Source organism: Aquarana catesbeiana, linkage group LG05, assembly GCF_042186555.1.
Source record: "Aquarana catesbeiana isolate 2022-GZ linkage group LG05, ASM4218655v1, whole genome shotgun sequence".
Classification (NCBI taxonomy): Eukaryota; Metazoa; Chordata; class Amphibia; order Anura; family Ranidae; genus Aquarana; species Aquarana catesbeiana.
In genome coordinates, this window is record NC_133328.1 from 43,586,038 (window position 1) to 43,605,294 (window position 19,257).

Here is a 19,257-nt window from a genome sequence, read left to right on the forward strand (position 1 = left end):
TCTCCACTAACTTCCAGGTCCCATGCTGAGCCGCTACCCTGCTGCTTACTGATCACAAGAGGTCACTTACTCAGCACAGGCACCATTAATTCAATGCTTTCACAAATTGGATGAGATGGAGAGGCTGGGTGGTGACGTTGCAACCTCTACCTTGTTGCAGTCAGAGAACACTTTGCATTTATTGAGAAAATGGAAAGTGTTCTCTGAATGGAACCCATGCCAACCAAACATCTTTCCTGTGTTCAGTAAGGAGCAGTGCATCGGCACAAGAGCCAGTGGCAATCACTGTAGTAGCAGTTCCAACTACAGTGATTTCCAGCTTCCACAGGGATCAATCAGGTATGACGCAAACAAACATTGGTCCAAGTTGGAACAATGTGTTTTACAACTTGCCATACCTGAAATTCATCTTTAACCTTCCTAGCGGTAATCCCAAGTGTGGCTCGGGGTGAATTTTCATTACCAAAAGCGGTAACCCCGAGCCACACTCGGGATTGAATCGCAGGATCCAGGCAAAGTTACTTACCTTGTCCCCAGGATCCTGTGATGTCTCCCCACTGTGTCCGCGGGCTGTGTCCTCCGCCCGATCTATCACTGTGCCGTGCTCCATTCCCTGCGAGCTTCGCGACGTACGGGGACGGGGCCCGGCGCCAAATTCAAAAAGTGCAAAAAGCATAATACATACAGTACACTGTAATCTTACAGATTACATTACTGTATCAAATAATTTCACCTCCCTTTTGTCCCTAGTGCTTTGTCCAGTGACCTGCATGCAGTTTTATATTATATATACTGTTCTTTCTGCCTGGAATCTGGAGATTGTCCATAGCAACCAAAAAGTGTCCCTTTACGTCAAAAGCGGTTTTAGACCAGCTAGAAAACAGCGATAGTAAATTAGAATCACTTGCAGAATTGAGCGATAGTGATTTGTGCGGAAATTTGTCATCAAACACTGAAAGTAATGATAGCGACAATTCTGCAACTGAGCAAATTTCAGTGTTTTTGATTTTATTACATTATTGAATACATTTTATTATTATTATATTATTATTTGTTATAATTATTTATAGTCATTTATTATATTATAGTTTATGATTTTGTGTTGGAAACTTTATCATACCTGGGATGTCTTGTAGACTCTTGTTTGGACAGATTTAAGTGAGTTATTTCTAAGAATTACAGGCCTACAATTCCATGCAAAACATTCAGCATCAAAAATCAGACATAATCATACCATCAGGGAGGTTAAGACTTGATAAAGAGAAATAATAATTCTCTGGTGGGCAAAACAGATCTCTTGCGGCTGTTCTGGAATTGCCATTGAACATCTGAGGGGTGATTTGAAGCGGGCTGTCCTTGGTCGGCAACCATCAAACCTAACTGAACTGGAGATGTTTTGTAAGGAGGAATGGTCCAAAATACATTCATCCAGAATCCAGATACTCATTACAGGCTATAGGAAGCATCTAGAGGCTGTTATTTCTGCTAAAGGAGGCTCTACTAAATATTGATGTGATTTTTCTGTTGGGGTGCCCAAATTTATGCACCTGTCTAATTTCGTTTTGATGCATATTGCGCATTTTCTATTAATCCAATAAACCTCATTTCACTACTGAAATATTACTGTGTCCTTCAGTTATTTGATAGATCAAAATGAAATTGATGATCCAAACACCCAAATATTTATAAATGACAATCATGGAAATTGTCAGGGGTTTTAAACTTTTGCATACAACTGTAAGTGTACCACCACCTCATAGAAAACACGCTTACCAGATAGCAAGTAAATTTGGGCAGATGGCTTTAACCCAGCCCTGGCCTTTGCTTTCCACGATTTATCAGGATTCTGCATACAAGTTGATATTCAAATAGATACCATGAGATCCGTAGCTCCGTAGGAGATGATCAATCAGCCCAAAAAAGAAAACGTAATATAGACCATAGCATGATACTGCATTGTATACGGAACACCCCAATGATTTTTAACACAAACAAGTGCAACGCCACCTGACACGCTTACCAGATGACACGCAGAAATAGACTTACAGCTTTTACCCAGCCCAGGTCTTTTATCAACAGTGGATCCCAAAGATGATATGAGAAATAAGGTTCTCAGGCAGGTACCGTATGCTCCATGGCTCCATGAACAGTACATCAACAATCAGCCCAAAAAGAGATAAAGTGGACCATAGCGTGATATTGTCTCTATCCTGATTTATTTAGGTCAATTAAAAAGTTACACTTACATTTATAATGTCTTTAAAAACACATAGGAAAATGAAGCTGGCCAGCTACAATTCAAACTCCTGTCCTTCTCAACGAGATGGCATAGTGACGTCAGCACGTTACCTCCTCATACGCGTTTCGTCACATATGACATTCTCAATAGGGAACGGAGCTACGGATCTCATGGTATCTATTTGGGTATCAACTTGTATGTGGAATCCTGATGAATCATGGAAAGCAAAGGCCTGGGCTGGGTTAAAGCCATCTGCCCAAATTTGCTTTGTATCTGGTAAGCGTGTTTTCTATGAGGTGGTGGTAGACTTATTTGTGATTATACTACTGGGGTGTCCTTCTTTGAAGTTTTTCAGCCACATACAACTATTGAAACTGTCATGCCCTGCAATTTGATTTAAGGACTATAATTAGCGCAATTTGTCTCCTTTCCATTCTTCTGGGACTCCCTTGCTTTCTCCATGATCCAGCGAATGTTGGCAGTTTGATCTCTAGTTCCTCTGCCTCTTCAAAATCCAGCGTATACTTGTGGTAGCTCTTGGTTCACATGCTGCTGAAGCCTAGCTTGTAGAATTTTCAGCATAACCTTGCTAGCATGTGAGATGAGTGCGATCGTACGGTAGTTTGAACATTCTTTGGCACTGCCCTTCTTTGGTGTCGGCATGTAAACGGACCTCTTCCAGTTCTGTGGCCATTGTTGAGTTTTCCAAATTTGTTGGCATATTGAGTGCAGCACTTTAATGGCATCATCTTTTAGGATTTTAAATAACTCAGCTGGGATACTATCACTTCCGCTAGCTTTGTTATTAGCAATAAGGTTAAGTCAAAGTCAGATTTATCAATAGGAACAGTAGGTGGCTTATCGCTGAAGATACATATTTATTGGGAAAACAGAGTCACATAAGCCATAAAAAAGCGACGTTTCGGGGCCTCAAGGGGTCACTTTATTAAGGTGATATTGTGACCCTTGGGCGCCCCAAAACTATTTCCCCCTGAGGAAGTAATCCTGTTAGACCCAAAAATATCATTTTCTTATGACTTAAGTGACTCTGCCTTTCCTATAAACATGTGAAACACATTTAGTTGAGTGCTGGTGACTTCTTCGCATCTGATTTTGGCATAGCACCATCCATAGCAATCACTTTGAGCACCCACCAATTATTTGAAGGTCAAGTACTGTGAGGAGTAAAGCTTGTCTTTGGTCTTTTATTGATTTTTTTGCTATATGACTATCAGCTACACATTTTCCCCATCATCAGTAAAAGTACAGTCCTCTCATGTAAGCTTATTTACACATGGTCACAATATACTAAGCCCAGGTAGGACCAATCAAGAAAATGTTCTGTGAAAATGAGGCACACTAAATTCTGGTTCTATAGCCTAGATATTCCTGACTCCAATTCCACTAGATTGTCTCTAATACTCCATACCTATGATCATTTAGAATATTATTCACACTACTTCTCTTCCTCATGGCGGTCCACCGGGACCAAAACATAGTGAGAAATATAATTCTTAGGCAAGGAGGTTGCAGAGTGCAGAATAATCGACAAAAGGCTGCAGTCCTGAATCAAAGAACTGTGAAATATCTGTTTAATCTCAGATAAAGGGGTTATTAGGTATTTATTTAAAACAGATGTACCACCTTTAGCATGCAGTGTTTTTGGGTGGCATTTGCTAATTATTATGTGATTGTACTTTTTGCCCTTATTTGCCATTTAAAGTAGACCAAAACCAAAACAGTTACATTCTCATATAATATTTAACATGGCAACATCATTTTTAGAACTGCAGCTTACATTAAAGCAGTACCTGGTAATTCTGTTATGAGCTTCCTTGTTCAGGCACTTCCTGTTATAGAGTGACAACGCTCTGTCCTTGTCTCCCTGGTAGAGTCCACTAATGTCACCATTAGGGAACCTGCCCTAGGGAAATGTCATGCAGCAGTTGCTGAAGTGCATGTAGACAGTAGTGGCTGCAAATAGGATTCAGGAGATCAGCAGTGCTTATATGCAACAAAAGTGATGAAAACAAGTGTTTTATTTAAAAGAAATGGTATGCTTACCAGTATAGCGGAAATGGGCACAACTTTGTTCAACCCAGGCACCGAATTGTACAATTTGGTGACTATTCCTCTGATGTTATTTTTACTTTACTGTTTTGCAAGTTCACATCTGTACTGTTATACCCTTTTGCAAACTCACTAACAAGACGTATTGAACCAAATAATAAAAAATTGCCAATTGTTTATTATATACAGTATTTTAGCAAACTAAATGTGATCCAGTTAAGGCTTACATCTGCTTTCAAGTATAGCTGCATATTTGGTCCCATTACACTTAGATCATAGTCCCCCCTACCGGTATTATACTAACCTGTCCCCAGTCCAGTGAGATATTACTGGATTGCAGAAGTCGCTTATTGTTCCCATGTGTGCTCAATAGGGTTGATTTACTAAAGGCAAATAGACTGTGCACTTTGCAAAGTGCAATTGCTCCAGAGCTTGGAAAATGACATAAGTTCTGCTGACATCCATCATCCAATCATGTGCAAGCAAAAATGCAGCAATTTCCCTTGCATGTGATTGGGTACTATTTGCAAAGTGAAGCTTTACCTCATTTACTAAGCTCTGGAGCAACTGCACTTGCAGAGTGCAAATGCACTTTGGAAAGTGCACAGTCTATTTGCCTTTAGTAAATCAACCCCAAAAGATCTATAGGAATGAATAAAAGTGCAAAGGGCATGTGTAGGCCTAGATAGGAAGATTCTGACAAGCGGCTTGTGAGATTCAGTCAGTGATAGCTCCCTGGATGAGGGTCATGTAAGTATAATGGCCAATTGCCAGCAAGATTCTGCATAAAAAGTCATCTGTATGAATCACAACTCATATGGACATACACACCCTTATGTCAATATAAGTTCAGATGCGTGCTGTGTCATTCTGCACCTGCGCTACCACTGCTGCCTACACATTGTTGATGGTTGCATGAGTTATTCATTAGGCAGCAGTGACGGCACCTTGGCCTTCAATCATTCTGTATAACATAAGGCCTAGTTCATTCTGTGTCTGTGCCACCATCCTGTGAATGACTCATTCAGGGGGGAAATGTAATCACCAGTAACATGGAAATGGTGGCGGGGCAGATTGACCTAGTTGCCTACACGCTGTTGTTGTTTAAAACTTCCCGGCCTGAATTCACTAGGCAGTCGTGGCAGAAAATATGGTTATGTCCATTTAAGCTGCCTGCATGTTAACATTTACACAAACATTTACATAGTATAGTATAAAATATGGTCAAAATTGGACCGTGGATGCAGATCTCTTGTTTTTGGTTAATGCAGCTAAAGACTACATGCATGCGGGTGGCTTGACCCATGTGCAATGAATGCCAGATTTATTGGGCACCCAAGAGGCATAGGTGCAATGTCCAGCCCTGCTGCCATCAGCGTGTCAAAATCTATGACAGCTTGAAATACTCAGCAGCTCAACATAGCTGTTCTCTGCATTGGTCCATGTGCGTCAAATCCTGGTGTTTCGGGTGCTCAGGAAGCACAGGTTCAACATCCAACTCCTGACTGTTAGCAGTCGATTAAATTCTATAACAGGCTGGAATTCATGGTGGATGGACGCTGTGCCAAACAATACTCGCGTTTAGGGCTGAATGCATTCAGAAGTGTAGGTCCTGAACTCAAGATTCCTGTGTTTCAGGCATAAGACCCTGAACACATATGGCCCTGTAGCACCCCCTGTGTACAGTAGGTGAATTTAGATGGGCTCCTGTTTTAGCCAGAGAAGCCAGGGTTAATTTGTTTAGAGTTAGTTTAGCAGAGCTCGAAGGGCTGAGTCTCTCTCTCCTCTCCCTGGCTTCTAGAACTTAGAGGGCGGAGGGGCAGAGATGAGGCCTGAATATTTATGGAGTCTCCTCCAATCCCTGGGTGAGGACAGCCCAGAAGGTGGAGACATAGCCCATAAGTATTCTGGAGCCTGGCCATGTGGAAGTAGAGTCCAGGTTCTGGTTGCCCGGAGGGGGTCCCTATGCTGGGGGGTTTTGCCCCTGGGCAGAAGGAGGGAGCCAAAGAGCAAGAGAGAGTGCAGCAGAGGAAGCCTCACACCCTTTCAGTGTCAGCTAGGCTTAGCTGAAGTCATCCTGGGAGCCATTGGGACCTATCCAGCAGCAGGCCTGTTCAGCAATCACATGTGCCACAGGATTTACCAAAGGGTCTGAGTAGCTTCAACCATTACCCCCTCAGAGCCTATAGAGGAGAAGCAGCCAGGTGCAATACCAAGCTAGCCTTCTACAAAGGAACAGCTTAGAGCCAGTCAAAGCCAGTATAGTTACCCTGCACCTCTTGCTTAGGGAACCTAAAGAGCAGATAGATGTTTTGGCATCTTCTAAGGAGAGAAAGCACCTGCAGTCAGAGTTTTGAAATCCTTTCATCAGTTGAGCTGATCTGTTTATTCCACGAAAAGACAGCCATGTGATTTTTGGTGGCACAGACAGTTTCAAGTCCTCAAGTTGCCTTTAAGCTACGTTCTGGGCATCCCATACCTTCCCATCCCTATCCAAGTGTATCCCTTTGTAAACCAAAAACAAAACAAAGCACCCTGGACTGGTTTTTGACTACTGAGTGAATGCCGTAAAATTCCTGTTGCCTTGCTGTACATGTGAGGGAGACCCTAAAAATCCAGCCTCCCTTAGGGGGGTAGTGCTACAGCCCTAATCATCCAGCCACTATGTATTTAAGCCAACCATAGATTTTGAAAGGCTGATGACAGCAGAGGGACTCCTGGGCATCCAAAAACTCCAGGAGTTGACACACAGGGGTTGATTTACTAAAGGCAAATTGACTGTGCACTTTGCAAAGTGCAGTTGCACTCTACAAGAGCAGTTGCTCCAGAGCTTAGTAAATGAGCAGAAGCTCTGCTGACTTCCATCATCCAATCACGTGCAAGCAAACATGCTGTTTTTTTATTTTCCTTTGCATGTTATTGGGTGTTCTTTGCAAAGTGAAGCTTTACCTCATTTACTAAGCTCTGGAGCAATTGCACCTGCAGAGTGCAACTGCACTTTGCAAAGTGCACAGCCTAGTTGCCTTTAGTAAATCAACCCCACATTGTCCAAACTACCCTTGTGCATGAGGCCAAACACTACGGACCAAAATGGAGCTGTGTGAATGGGCCCATATTATAAAATAATTCTGTGTTCAGGTCTGTATACATTACGGATCCAAATACAGCCTATTGTACATTGGACCAGCCAATACTGGGAGGGAGACTAGAGAAGAGGGTACCATGATATAATTGGACCAAAGATGTGGTTACATTAAAAGGAACCTGCCATAAAGAAATATCTGTGCTATTCCCCTGACTGTCATGCTCATCCTCCGGTGATGCGCGGCAATCTGTCACCGCTGTCACCTACCAACTGCAGGATCAACATATCAGTCAGGCAGCCAGCATGAATGAACCAGCAACACCCTACAACATACAAACCTACCTTACATGTACATATGTTTTCCTTCCTTAGAGATTAAAAGAACTGAAACAAAGAGAATTCGCTCGCAATGTGGCTTCCAAGTCGTGGAAAGATGAGAAGAAACAGGAGAAAGCGCTTAAACGCCTCCATCAGCTCGCGGAGCTACGCAAGCAAACCAACTGGTAAGAATATCACATGAAAGGTCTTTGAAATGGGAACAGCTCAAACCTCATCAGACAATGGAGCCTGATTGCAGTGTTTTCCTATTTCAGTTATGGAATAATTAAGTTATGTCTAAAGTATTTCTCACGCTGTGTGACATAACATGATTTAGCTCAATATATTCTCTGCAATTAAAACTGCATTCACTGCTACAAAGAAAAATAATGACATCAGGAGGTGGGGACAGAGGAGAAGATATGGCAGGGCAAAATAATGTTTATAGTATGCTGCTAGCATGACAATGATTTACAGTGATAGTGTTGTTACCAAAAAACCTATAATGGTGGCCATACACACTTCTATAGATGATTGATTTATTTTCTGATTGGTCTTTCCCGATAGGATTAATCGATCTATGATTGGCGACGTAACACATTTGATCGATAGAGCACACCGGGAAGTGGTTTTCGATAGATAGTTGGATGATATGATAGTGGGTTATCGATGGCATCTCTGTTTTCACCATGCAATGTCATAAGCTGATCAATCAAAATACAATCAATTAAATTCATAAACAAAGTATTTCAGTAATGCAACATGACTGATAATTTTCCACTCTGGCCAATCAACTCAGTTTGAGTGAATCTGATTTAGTCCTGGTTCACATTGGTGCAATTTGACTTGATAAATCGGTGGCAATTGCCGGCAATGGCACCATCCTTTTTTTTTTTTTTTTATAAATCTCTTTATTCGTTTTCTAATAGAAAAATATTAACAACATATACTTTATCTTCAACTTATCCACTCTTGCAGGAGCTTTCACATAATTCCATTAATAATAATTACAATAACAAAAACATTAATTCTTCCCCTTGAACCCTTATATTGATGGTGTGGTTTGTAATATCTCTACGTTTTTCCTATCAGATGTCTCACTACTTTTCTTCTTACTGTTCCAGCTGTTTCTTTTGGTTTGCCCAGAGGCCATTCTGGGTTCTGCTATCCAACTTGCCCACACTTTCTCATATTTTCCCCCACATCCTCTGTTACAATATGTTTCCCTATATAATGGCAAATTATCATTCACTAGATACTTCCAAAAAGGCTAATGAGGGAGCTTCTGCTTTTTTCCAACTCAGTACTATTGCCTTCCTCGCATAGAAAAGCAACAGACTTACTTGTGTTCTCTTTGCTACCGAGATGTCATTCCCCACCAGTCCCAGAAGACAGATTTCTACTTCTAGTTCCAGAACGATTGATGTAACTGTAGCAATTATCTCTACAATCTCCCTCCAAAATACCACTTGGGCAGGACCAAAATATATGAATGAAATCTCCTGGAGCATACCCACACCTCCAACAACTCTGGGGGTTCAATATGGACATTCTGTGTAGTCTATAGGGTATATAATAGGTTCTATGTGTTATCTTGAATTGTATACGTTTATCTCGGAGTGACACTAATATCTGAAATGGAAATCACCATATCTCCTCCTCTAATTTTGGAACGTCCCTCATCCAACATGCTCGTAACTCATTTATGTCTGATAATGCAGTTTTCACTAAGTAGGTATATAAAGTTGAAATTGGTTTTCTTTCCAGTCTCTTTCTAACTATTTGTTCTAATCGTAATTCTACCAATTGTGGGAGGCCCTGAGGTAATTGGGAAGACAGTGCATGGGTCAGCTGCATATGTCTAAAGGCATAACTTCCTGGAATATTCCATCATTCCTGCAAATGATATAATTGTTTCTCCCTGTACTACCTGAGATATCTCAGGTAGTACAGCTCTTATCTACAAAGAAGGGTAGCTAGCAAGATAACATGCTTAAATACCCTTATGAGGTCAAAGCTCTGAAAATCCTGGCAAGAATTTTTCGAGCACCATTAGAAGTACTAGAAGAGATTCTACAGATGCCATTGGAAGTAGTGGCAGAGATTCTGCACTTGCCTTTGGAAGTACTGTAAAGGATTCTGGAAGTGCTGGCATTGATTCTGGGAGTGCTACTGGAACTACTGATTCCAGAAGTCCTGGCAGAGGTCCTAGTGGACTTTGAGGTACCTCAAAGCACTCACTATACAGATTTTTAATTCAGTACCTAATGAGGAAAAGAACAAATGGGCAAAGCAAAGTTATGATGCATCCCTGACTTCATCCTCGCTGTGCACAATCATACTGCCCTAAATGCCATGCTTTATTAAATCTAGCAACATTACCAAGAACACCACACCAAGCAATGTGTGGTCAAAGCAATAGTAGACACAAGTGAACACTGGCCTATATGATTCAATCCAAAATGAAAAAGGCTGCATTCCATATTCTTTTCGAAATATACATAAGATAAAACCTAAATGCCTGTGTACACAAACCCTTGTTTTACAACCATAACATGTTATTGCCCACAACTTAAAGTGGTTGTAAAGGCACAAGGTTTTTTACCTTCATGCATCCCCACAGACCCCTCTAATACTTTCTTGAGCCCCCTCTCAATCCAGCAAGGTCCATGAGAGCCTTGCTTCTCTGGGGACTCACACTCCTGATTGGCTCCCGCTGCTGTCAATCACAGCCAGTGAGCCAATCAGAAGACGGAGGAGGAGGGAGCGAGCTGCGGCTCCGCGTGTCGGGAGCGCACCTGCTTTGGGGCACCCAGCAGGAGGGAGGAGGCAGGAGGGAGGAGCCAGGAGCACCGGCGGGGGACTCGAGAAGAGGAGGATCTTGGTTGTTCTGTGCAAAACCATTGCACAGAGCAGGAAAGTATAACATGTTTTAAAAAGAGGCTTTATTATCACTTTAACATTGGGATGAACTGGCAGCACCTTCAGGGCCCACTTGCATCTTAATGTAATGTTCTGCAATGCACCTGTTTTTGTGCATGGGAGGTGGGGCGTATTAGGCAGATAATTTATTTAGAATAGGCTGTCAAAGCAACTGTGAATCTTTAAAAATAGGTCCCGCACAATTTTTGCTGGTGTATTATAGTGCGCTATTGCAGAGATCCTTTGCATACACCGTAGATGTGCGTTGGGTTGCAGCTAAAATAAGATGTATTATAACGTTTGTCATGACGACTGGGACCATTAACTAAACCTGGAGAGTGCAAAATCTGGTGCAGCTCTGCATAGAAACCAATCAGCTTCCAGTTTCTTTTGTCAAAGCTTAATGCCGCGTACACACGAGCGGACTTTTTCCGACGGACTAGGTCCGACGGGATTAGTCCGGCGGACAATCCGATAGTGTGTGGGCTAGTCCGATAGCTTTTCGGGATAAAAATCCGACGGAACTAGAAATAGAACATGTTTCAAATCTGTCCGACGAACTCAAAGTCCGACAGGCTAAAATTGGGAAAACTGTTCGTCTGTGTGCTGGTCAGACGGACCAAATACAACGCGAGGGAAGCTATTGGCTACTAGCTATTGAACTTCCTTTTTTAGTCTTGTTTGCGTCATCACGTTCAAACCGAACGGATTGAAGAATGGACTTAGTCCTATCGTGTGGCGCCAAGTCCGTTGGTTCAGAAAGACCGTCAGACCTATTCAGAAAGTCCATCGGAAAGACCGTCGGACCTAGTCCGCTGGAAAATCCGCTCGTGTGTACGCGGCATTAATGAACAAACTGAAGTTAGAAGCTGATTGGCTACCATGCACAGTTGCACCAGATTCTGAGTGCTCCAGTTTTAGTAAATCCCCCCCATTGCGTTTTGTTTTCAGCCAGATGGTGTCTAGAAACAGTTGTATGTCATCCCTTAACTACCATTCGCTAAGTACATTGGTCATAAGTCTTTTACTTGAAGGCATACCAATGGTGACTGTCTGTCTCAGGAATAGCGAATAACACAAGACTAGTTGTGAAAAGTTTTTGAATAATGTAAACTTGGAGATGGTTTTAAAGGGAGGATTTACAGCTGTTCTCAAGCTCTCAAATCTCAAGATGGCTAGAAAATTTCAATAATGCAAATCAAGGCAGATGACACCTTTATTGCTCAGTGTTCTGTGCACACATATGCAGACTGTAATACTGTAGAAAATAATATACAGCAGAGAAGACAGGTGGGGAAGATGAAGAATGCCCTTTTTTTCAGTTATAAAACTTTTCGTGTATTTTTGAAGAGTGATTGTAAGTCCGGACTCCTGTATGGATTTGACTAAGCCCTGCGTCTGTCCAGTTTGCATGCGTCATCTATAAAAAGTTTAGGACGTGGAAGTGTTTGACATCACACACAATAATGCTGTGAGGTTGTGAATGAAAGTTTGGTGCTTTTCTTGCTAGCGCAGATAATACTGTCATACAAACTATTAATATCAGAGGGAAGAAGTGGAGTCTGCTAGCAGAGGAAGTGCAGTTTGCTATGGAAAAGTGGGTGAAATGGGCCAGCTAAAAGTATGAGGAAGATAAAAAAAAATGTTAAGGTCTCAGATTTAAGGTGATAATAAAGCTTTGTTTTTTGTTTTTTTTAAATAACAAACATTTCATACTTACCTGCTCTGTGCAGTGGTTTTGCACAGAGCAGCGCTGCTCGTCTTCTTTTTGGTTCCCCCGCCGCTGCTCCTGGCTCCTCCCCCTCGAGCAGTGCCCCCACAGAAAGCTGCTTGCCCTGGGGGCACTGTTGCATGTTCGCTCCCGAGCCGCTGGTCTCTATGCATCCAAAAGACATATAGAGCCATGGCTTGCCCCCCCCCCATGCACTCTCCTCGGTGGCTCACTGGCTGTGATTGACGGCAATGGGAACAGCCAAAGGGCTCCCGTTGTTGTCTCAGCCAATGTGGAGAGAGAGTCCCTGTACAACCAAGGCTATCATTAACATCACTGGATCAGATGGGGCTCAGGTAAGGATTGTGGGGGGGGGGGGGGGGTGTGCTGCCTACAGAAGGTTTTTTACCTTCATGCATAGAAGGTAAGAAAAACCTTCACCCTTTAGAACTACTTTAAACTTGCACTACAGTACAGATCAGTGCAATGCATTGTATAAAAACAAACAGAAAATAATGTTCTTGTACAATTCCTGTTTGCCCTTGGTTATCTATTAATTTATGTATTGTAAGGGTGAAAAGCTAAACTGGTATTGGTAGTGCTAAACCTTACACAATAGAGGCAAACCCAAGAACAGTCTAAGCAGTTTTTTTTTTTTCAGCAAGCAGTAAACAAACATAGTTTTGGTGCTGGGGGGGCCTTTGTACATAAAGCAACCAAAACATCTGCTTGTCTGTCATATCTAACCAAACTCAGGTCAGTTCCTGACTCACAGGGTACAATCATTTCAGGTTCCTTAAAACCTACAGGAAGCACTTTTACCTTTTTAGTGTTATGTCAGCGGTCAGTCTCTTCACCCAGCTGCAGACTCCTGGATGAGCAGTCAGCTAAGATGTATAAAAGAGAGAGAGAAAACCCTGATCATCAGTCAGATCACATATATAAGGGAGAGAGAGATCTCTGAGCATCAGTCAGATCACATATATAAAGGAGGCAGAGAGCTATGAGCATCAGTCAGATCACATATATAAAGGAGAGAGAGGAGAGCTCTGAGCAGTGGCGTCACTAGGGGGTGGCTTTTGGGGCTATAGCCCCGAGTCTCTGCAGGGGTCCCCAAGGGGAGGGGAGGCTCTCTGGGGACCCTGATTTAAGGGGGAGGCTCTCTGGGGACCCTGATTTAAGGGGGGGCTCTCTGGGGACCCTGATTTAAGGGGGGGCTCTCTGGGGACCCTAATGCAAGGGGGAGGCTCTCTGGGGACCCTGATGCAAGGGGAGGGCTCTCTGGGGACCCTGATGTAAGGGGGAGGGGGCTCTCTGGGGACCCTGATGTAAGGGGGGCTCTCTGGGGACCCTGATGTAAGGTGGGGGCTCTCTGGGGATATATATATTCACACACACACACGTATGTTATATACATGTGTATGCCCCCCCTGCGTATAACTTTCTTTACTACGCTGCTATAGGCTCTAGCCCCAGATCTTTTGTAGACCTAGCAACGCCCCTGGCTCTGAGCATCAGTCGGATCACACATATAAAGGAGAGAGCTCTGAGCATCAGTCAGATCACATATATAAAGGAGAGAGAGAGACCTGAGCATCACTCATATCACATATATAAAGGAGACAGAGAGCTCTGAGCATCAGTCATATCACATATATAAAGGAGAGAGAGAGCTCTGAGCATCAGTCATATCACATATATAAAGGAGAGAGAGCTCTGAGCATCAGTCAGATCACATATATAAAGGAGAGAGAGCTCTGAGCATCAGTCAGATCACATATATAAAGGAGAGAGAGAGCTCTGAGCATCAGTCAGATCACATATATAAAGGAGAGAGAGAGCTCTGAGCATCAGTCAGATCACATATATAAATGTGTGTGTACAGCTGAGACTAATACTGAGGTCTGGCTACCAGGTACAATGTTGGCTGAAGAAAGGAAGCTTTATCTCACCTAAAGCTTTACAAAGCCTCTGGGCTCCAGGGCCCTAAATTAAAATTCTAATAAAACAGCACATCACGGATCTTCAATTAAGTCCAAGAGGTTTTTCATTGAAGAACAATCACATTGCAAACATAGTAGTGCAATGTTTCGGGGGGGGGGCAGGCATGTAATGATGTGATCACATATCTGACGAAGGGGGTCCTGCGTGGCTCCAAAACAATGAACTATCACATCACAATTGCTGTTTGTGATGTGACCTTTTTTTAATAAAAAAACTTCTTGGACTTAATTGAAGATCCGTGGTGTGCTTGTGAGTATTTAAATAGTGACGTGCATGCTCCAGTATCCAGCTGCTGGTCGCTACAGCCCCCAGTACTTTTGAGAGCACATTCCAGGAACGTGTGTGATCAGAATATGGACTGTTACATATACACCATCCACACAATCTTGGCAATCAGTGTCTTACGATATATATATATTTATATACCAGCACTCAATCCAAAAGACATGCCTTGCTGCACCACAGGAATATAATCATATATTATAAGGGAAGGTAGATACTCAGAGGTCTTCTACAGAAGTATACTGATCAAAAAGTTGGTTTATTACACCAGTGGGCGTGAGAAACGCAGGCTGTGGCCCACTGAAAGCATACACATACATGTAGACACACAAATATATGTACATTATACAGTTCAACCCCTTTAAGAGGGGGATTTTTTATTATTTATAGATAAATAATTGCTTTTCTTCAATAGAGTCATAATTAAAATTTTCCTTTGAACTGTCAAGAATATCCTTCTGGAGATGAAGTGTGATTGTCTATATTAAACAAATACTTTATGACACTTGTAGCTAATAACACTGATGGGTTGTCCTTACCAATAATTAGAATTACTCATAGAGGAGCCACTTATAATGGTGACCCTTGTAATGACACTAATTACCTGCCTGTATTCATCCATGTCTTGACAGATGTTCTGATCACACAACAACATTTGTTTTTCAGCATTCTCAGATGTATTTATAATTACATGTCAAGTTTAACAATGATTGACACAGAATTCCTGTTCCTAATAATTGCTTTATAATTACTTGACTCTTTGAACTAGCATGAAGTACAAACCCAAGCTACACCTGTGTGTACATTCAGCTTGAAACCCAACTTCATACAAAACTTTTTTTTTTTTCATTTTAGTTTTGAAAGATTGCAAACGGGTTGGAAACTTTTTACCTTTATTTTCTGATTGTGTCCCTGCTTGGGAGTAGGAATGCTGGTTTGAACCCACCTCCTACCAGGAAGCTGCCACTGTTCTTGGCCAATCATAAGATGCAGAGGCAATCCCTGGCGCTCAGCCGCACGTATACATAAGGCCCACTTATGACTGGCCAAGGACATTGACAGCTTCCTGGTGGGATTGCTCAGGTGGGTTCGGACTAGGACCCAAACATACCTGAGCTCATCCCTACTTGGGAGGTTTGTCATCATATCCTATCTACTTGACTGGGAAGAACAGAAAATGATGACAAACTTCTCTACTACCTGTCTATTTGATGATGTCAGACAGAACAGGAAATGAGAAGAAATCTTTCAATTTTCTGTCTATTTGAGGACAGAACAGGAAACGAGGGGAATATTATCCGCTGCCTGTATTTTTGATGGATATCAGACAGATAGGTAAATGAGGGGAAGTCCTTCCACTTCCTGTATATTTAATGGATGTCAGACAGAACAGAAAATGATGGGCAATCTCTCCACTTCCTGTCTATCTGAGGACAGAACAGGAAATAGGAGGAACTCTCCTCAGTGGTAACACAGACAAGCAATAAAAATAAATTTCCAACTGGAAAAGAAGGTTGACAACCTCTGTCAGGGTTGTATTGCTGTTTGTGTTCCCAGATGACAATACAATGTTTGAATGACAGATTAGGAAATGAGGGGAGCTCACCTCAATGGGGACACAGATGTTTTTGTATGACAGAAAAATCTTAGCAGTGCATAGACAGCATTTAAAAGCTAACAGGGCTTGTAACCCTTACCAGCTTATCCAAAACTTAAAAAAAATATATTTTCACTGGAGTTAAGCTTTATTTACTTCTAATGCCGCGTACACACGGGCAGACTATTCAACCGGACTGGTCCGACGGACTTTCCGACGGACTTTTGACGGACTTCCAACGGACTTTTGAATGAACGAACTTGCCTACGCATGATCACACCAAAGTCCGGCGGATTTGTACGTGATGACGTACACCGGACTAAAATAAGGAAGTTGATAGCCAGTAGCCAATAGCTGCCCTAGCGTGGGTTTTCGTCCGTCGGACTAGCATACAGACGAGCAGATTTTTCGACCGGACTCGAGTCTGTTGGATAAATTTGAAACATGTTCCAAATCTGAAGTTCGTCAGATTTTTGACCGAAAAAGTCCGCTGCAGTTCCGACGGAGCCCACACACGGTTGGATTGTCCACTGGATTCAGTCCGTCGGACCAGTCCGGTCAAAAAGTCCGCCCGTGTGTACACGGCATAAATGTTCCTTTTAGACAACACCTACTTTAGCACCAACTATGTTCATTATGGGGAAGTTCAAACTGGTGAGAGTAGATTGCTAGGCTCCCTTGTAATCCAGTTACTTATTCCCAGGAAGAACATTGCCCTTCATTCTGGTTGTAATTCATTGATTACCAGTCAGTCTGAGATATTTTGCTCCCTATCAACACCCTACTATAGCACAAAATGGCCACAGCTCAGTCAACAAGACCTTTGTGTTACTCCCTTAATTTATGGGAGTACTGTATATTTTTACACTCACTGTATATTTTGCTCTTTGCCATTTTAAAGGAAAACTGTGGACGAACCATACAATCACATACTGTATGTTATATAAGCTGCTAATTCTAGTAAGACAGGTCTCTTTGTTTTATCCCCTGAGATACACTATTTTGTCAAAAGTATTTGCCTTTACATGCACATGAACTTCAGTGGCATCCCAATCTTAGTCCGTAGGGTTCAATATTGAGTTGGCCCACCCTTTGCAGCTATAACAGCTTCAACTCTTCTGGGAAGGCTGTCCACAAGATTTAGGAGTGTGTCTATGGGAAGCACATTTGTGAGATCAGGCACTGATTTTGGATGAGAAGGCCTGGCTCGCAGTCTCCGCTCTAATTCATCCCAAAGGTGTTCTAGCGGATTGAGTGCAGGACGCTGTGCAGGCCAGTCAAGTTCCTCCACCCCAAACTCGCTCATCCATGTCTTAATGGACCTTGTTTTGTGCATTGGTGCGCAGTCATGTTGAAACAGGAAGAGGCCATCCCCAACCTGTTCCCAGAAAGTTGGGAGCATGAAGTTTTCCAAAATGTCTTGGTATGCTGACGCCTTAAGAGTTCCCTTCACTGGAACTAAGGGGCCAAGCCCAACTCCTGAGAAACAACCCCACACCAAAATGATTTGGACCAATATAGTGTATTTTGCAAATCCTCATTGATCCTGCCAGTAGAATAGTTGAACAAGCACCTTACATAGGGTGACAGAACTCTTTCTTGTTTGGTGAAATCATTTCAGCATTGTTACTCTTGCTTCTTCTGTCTCTGCTTAGAGATTGGCATCACTGATCACCATGTCACTGAATAGTAACACCAACACAGCCCTTTAGATTGACAGACCATTGCTCTATCTGCAAAAGCGTGCATGTCTTAAAGCGGAGTTCCACCCAAAAATGGAACTTCCACTTTAAGGGAAAGTAACCCCCTGACATGCCAGATTTGGCATGTCATTTTTTTTGGGGGGGGGGGAACCCTCTTTTTAGAGGGTTCCAGTTCCCACTTCCTCCCGGGGCACCGCGGTGCCGGAAGGAAGATCACCTCTCCCCCCTCCCTCTCGGCAATCATCTGGGACACAGATGATTGCCCGGCCAGTCACAGCACGCCACACGGCTCCCGCATGCGCTGGCGCCGCAGAGAGGAGGGGAAGACTAGCGGGGCTTCGTTCCCCTGCAACGCTGGACCCTGGGACAGGTAAGTGTCCGACTATTTAAAGTCAGCATCTGCAGTATTTGTAGCTGCTGACTTTTATTTGTTTTTTTAAGCGGAACTCCGCTTTGATGAAATGATGTAAAATCCCTGCTCAGTCCCTCCCACCCCCTCCAACACTATTTAGCAGGGTGCAGGAGAAATTGAGCTTACCAGCCTCAAATATTTTTCAAGCTGAACTCTGATATAAGCAAATATTGTCTAAATACAAGCAGCATGTGTACTAATAAATCTTGGTGTGCTTTGTGTATTTCTTCCAGATCTGTGCACTTATGCAGTGTAAAACTTTGCCTCAGTACAAACATTTCCTGTAATAAAGACCGGTTACTGCTGCGGTCTCTCCTTGTGCAAGGTGACCAGTCTTGTATCCGCCCCCTCCTGTAATTTCCTGTAGTGGGTGTGGACTGTTGGTTCCTCCCAAAGCTCTGATCTCTGCACAGGCTATGTACAGCGCAGTGATGATGTCACCACTGATTTTATAATTAATGTCTGTGGTCGTAAAAGTATTTGGTGCACACATAGTGAATATACAGTATCTCACAAAAGTGAGTACACCTCTCACATTTTTGTCAATATTTTACTATATCTTTTCACATGAAAACACTGAAGAAATGACATGTAACGAAATGTCCCACCATTCCGCTTGAGTGCTTTTGTCATATACCGCTTCCACACAGTCTGGATATAGATATCAGATATTCCAACTGCTCACAAGCACAAAACAAGGCGATACTTGTTTAGTTGCTGAACATGGACTCTTTTATTAGTACCAAAATACAAGTCTTATATGCAGTAAAAGAGGCGATTCTTCCCTTCTGCTCATATTACTCTAACAATACAACTGTAACCAGAAACAGAATTAACAAGAGCTAATTAATCCCTTAAAGCAGCCAATGTGACTTAATCAGGATTTCACTATAGGTCAGACTTGTTGTCACCGA

The 19,257-nt window shown here is 42.6% G+C and overlaps 1 protein-coding gene across 1 annotated transcript in view; it reads left to right on the forward strand.

Moving 5' to 3' along the window:
- Nucleotides 1-19,257, forward strand: part of ZNF804B (zinc finger protein 804B) — a 540,066-nt gene that overhangs the window by 514,121 nt on the left and 6,688 nt on the right. The window contains exon 3 of the mRNA XM_073629664.1: nt 7,767-7,897. Within this exon, the coding sequence (XP_073485765.1) occupies nt 7,767-7,897 (131 nt within the window). The remainder of the gene's footprint in view (nt 1-7,766; nt 7,898-19,257) is intronic.